General features: G+C 41.9%; 1 protein-coding gene across 1 annotated transcript; it reads left to right on the top strand.

Annotated features, from left to right (window-relative positions):
• The first annotated feature begins 308 nt into the window (after positions 1 to 308).
• LOC140238301 (uncharacterized) lies at positions 309 to 3,544 on the top strand. Its single transcript, XM_072318240.1, has 3 exons — positions 309 to 1,457; positions 2,525 to 2,608; positions 3,539 to 3,544. The coding sequence occupies exons 1-3, from the start codon at positions 339 to 341 to the stop codon at positions 3,542 to 3,544; spliced, it is 1,209 nt and encodes a 402-aa protein (XP_072174341.1). The 5' UTR covers positions 309 to 338.
• Positions 3,545 to 3,965: the final 421 nt, after the last annotated feature.

Raw genomic sequence — 3,965 nt, 5'->3', positions numbered from 1 at the left:
TTTCAACGTCTTTGTCAACCCAATTAGTAAATTCAACCTCTGAAACACCAATAGATTCATTGAATACTGCAGTAACTTATATAAATGCAAGTGAGACAACTCACCCAGGGACTACACCACAAGTTGCAGCAACTTATATTGTCACAGATGTGATTTCAGATTCACCTCCTCTTGAAAGCAATGCTCCAGCCTCTACTTCAGCTGCTGAGACAAGACATCTAGGGACGACAACACATGTTGCAGCAACTTCTGTTATCACAGCTGTGGTTCCAGACACAACTATTCCTGGGAGCAAAGATTCAGCATCCACTCCCGAGTCTAGGACTACACACCAAGGGATGACAACTCAAGTTGCAGCAACTTCTGTTATCACAGCTGTGGTTCCAGATACAACTATTCCTGGGAGCATAGACTTAGCATCCACTCCAGAGTCTAGGACTATACACCAAGGGATGACAACCCAAGTTGCAGAATCTACTGTTGTCACAACCGCAACTTCTAGCACAGCCCACTCCAGAGCAGAAGCTCAGCCTTCCCCTTCAGAGCTGGAGACAACTAACATGGTGATGACGACTCAAATTGCAGGAACTTCCATTGTCACGGCTGTGGTTCCAGATACAACCTTTCCTGAAAACAAAGGTTTAACATCCACCACAGAGTCTGGGATTATAGACCGGGGAATGACAACCGAGGTTGTAGCAACTGCCATTGTCACAACACCAACTCCCAGCACAGCCCATGCCACAACAGAAACTCAAACAGTCCCTTCTGAGCTTGAGACATCTCAAGCAGGAACTACATCACAAGTTGAGGCAACTTCTATCATCACAGCTGTAGTTTCAGATACAGCTTCTCCTGAAAGCAAAGCTCTTGTTTCCACATCAGAGCCTGGGCCAACAACACAAGTTCTAGCAACTAGCAATGTCACAACTCCTATTCCTAGCTCAGCCACTTCTGGAAGTGAAACTGCATTATCCACTTTAAAGCCTGAGACAACACTCCTACTAACTACAGAAGTTGCAGCAACTAGTTATATCACAACTGCAATTCCAAGCTCACCCACTTCAGAAAGCAACACTGCATTTTCCACTTTAGAACCTGAGACAACACACCTGTTAGAAACAACACAAGTTGGAACAATTACTGATATTGCAACCACAATTCTCACCTCAGCCAGTTTTGAGACAACCAATGTACTGACCACAACACAAGTTGCAGCAACAAGTGATGCCACAAGTACAATTCCTAGCACAGTCCCTCATGATACAAGTATTCCACCTTCCACTTCTGAGTCAACACGTAACATCACAGTAACACCAAAATATCGATCAGGAGGCCGAGGTGACTCTTCAGTAATACTGCGTTCAAGTCCATCTCAGGTGCCAACAAGAGGCAAAACAACAACTCTGCCTGAAACTACAACGGAATCTTCAGCCACATCTACAGTAACCTCAGAAGTGAGTACAACTTGTCTAAAAAGTAGAGATGCTGCCTGCTTGAAACAGGAGATTTGATTAATTGTGAAAAACACTTTTTATGCCTCAATCCCGAAGAGGCATTGTGTGAACAACATACAGCAAAGTGTACATACAAATGTACGGGAATACAGCATTTATGTATGTGTTTGTGTGTTTGTGTTTCATATTGTCTGCGTAATCAGGTATGTGGAGCTTTAACCATAAATTGCGGTGTTGAATGAAATCCTGTATGTCCCAAAGGTTTTCAAATTTTGTTTTTTCAGTTTTATGTTTCAATATCTCCCAAGAGACTGTTAAAACAATGATAGACAAGGCAATATTTAAATTCATGAATTTCTTCCGTCGAGATGTTTTCATTGCAACTTATTGACAAATTGCCCTACATCGACGTAAATCAGTCAGTCAGTTGCAATGAAAACGTCTCGACGGAAGAAATTCATGAATTTGAATAACAAAGCAGTACCCGCTGCACGCTATAAGGATTAGAACCAACACTTGCTTTCGGGCGAAAGCTCGGTGGTCTAGTGGAGATGACGCCTGTCCGGTGATCAGGAGGTCGTAGGTTCGACTCCTGCTCGAGTATACATGTACGCCCATGATTTTTTATCATGGCTACTACTAAAACACTGATCAATTCAGTGCTTATTTACGTCGATGTAGGGCAATTTGTCAATCAGTTGCAAGGCAATATTTGTTGTGTTATGTGTTTAGAATATGTATAAATGTGTAGAAAATAGTGAATTCATGATATAGCATGCTCAAAAGGAATTATAATACAAACAGGGTGTCATATGATGGAGGCACTTCTTATACATTTTATTTGAACACCAGAGCAGGTGCCTTACCAATATTTGAGTAGATCATACCTTTCTTAATTCTGGTTTGGATAGGTCACACATTGCTTGATGCCATGTTGATCTCAGTACATTCATCCCCCCATCTACAGCCCCCCCCCCCCCCCCAAAAAAAAAAAAAAAATGTCATTGAATGTGATTTTTCTTTAATGCTCAAAATGGCTCCCTCAGCACCCTGTTCATTCCTTGCAGACAGGACTCAGACAAGTCAATATGAGTGATCTGACAGAAGATGAGAAGGACAAAATCTTGACACTAACCTTTTCTGGTGTCAGCGTAAGTATTTTCTGTTCATCTTTTCCCTTTCTTGTTCCTATACATTTGTTTGTTAGGAGTATTATGTTGTCCCTGATTGCTTATGTAGAAAATCTTTTCCTGGCAGTCTCATCAAAGCTGGAAGGCCATTTTCACTTGTAAAGTAAAACTGAGGCTTTTTACACTTGTAAATTTTTACTTAGTCCGTACCAACGGTGGGGCTAAGGGGGGGGGGGGTGGGGGCCTTAGCCCCACCGTGGTATGGGACTATCCTTAGCCCACTTTCTGTTTACACTCGTTTTTGCCAAAGTGGGCTAGCCCCACCGATAGTATGGTACTATCTGGCCCTGCAAAATAGCAGGGTTAGCACCGCAATTGCGGTGCCAAGCAAGTGAGTGTAAACAGAACGAAAAAATAATCTGGGGCTAAGCGACGGAGACGAAGTCCGATCCTCACTGACCAATCAGAAACGAGGTAATCAAGTGCTGCCGATGCGTGCGTGTACGTGTACAGTGCACAGCGTAATCATGAATATTCATGTGGTTTGGAAAGTCCGGGGCTAAGAAATACGAGTGTAAAAAGGTCAGTTTTCTCCTTGGCCCCGGACAAGAGATGGTACGGGACCAATTGGCCAGTGTAAAAAGCTGAAAAAATTGGTACGGGACTAACGATAGTCCTGGGTCAGAGAAAGTCCGGGGTTAAGAAACACAAGTGTAAAAAGGGCTATAGACAGCTATTAGGGAAGATTCTCTTTCATGCCCATCTTCTTTCCAACCCTAACCCCCCCCCCCCCCCAATTCTTTGCCCAAACTGCAATGTTCTCACTTTGCTGTTATCTCCCTTGGTTTTGTACCTACTTGTCATGCTGACATTTCACTGATGAATGTAGCAAATAGAATGTGACCTATGTATGATACATAAATAATGACAAATGATTGACTCTTCCTGCAGCTGTAGAAGTTTGATGTACAAGTAGGCCCTATCTGTAATTGTGCAGGACTTTGCCTTTCTGCCTTTCTGTTATAAACTTTTTGCTTTTTATAGGCCCTATACATGTATGTATACTGTATTATTTGTTTTGTGATAAGTCATGAAGTACTATTATCTTTCTTTTAAAAGCAGTGTATAAAAAATGATAGTGTTCAGTATAAATTGAAATTTATTATGAACATATGTTACGTATTCACTTTTTGTGAAAGACAGCAGGTCAGGTCTGAAACTCATTGTAAAATACAGTGCCATGGTAATTTTTCTAAAACAACACTACAAAATCCTTGACTAGCATATTTACGCCTCCAAAGGACTGGACAGTTCATGTGACGCTGCATTGCCCAATTAATTTTCTCACTTACATACTTTATGCCGGATGCAGGAAAGA

Source organism: Diadema setosum, chromosome 2 (assembly GCF_964275005.1).
Source record: "Diadema setosum chromosome 2, eeDiaSeto1, whole genome shotgun sequence".
Lineage (NCBI taxonomy): Eukaryota > Metazoa > Echinodermata > Echinoidea > Diadematoida > Diadematidae > Diadema > Diadema setosum.
This window is presented reverse-complemented; position numbering and strand designations above follow the sequence as displayed.

Excerpts from the sequence above, each read along its gene's own strand:
- LOC140238301 (XM_072318240.1), top strand. The coding sequence starts at position 339 with ATGACAACTCAAGTTGCAGCAACTTCTGTTATCACAGCTGTGGTTCCA. Across the intron at positions 1,458-2,524 it reads CATCTACAGTAACCTCAGAA|ACAGGACTCAGACAAGTCAA; the intron begins GTGAGTACAACT and ends CATTCCTTGCAG.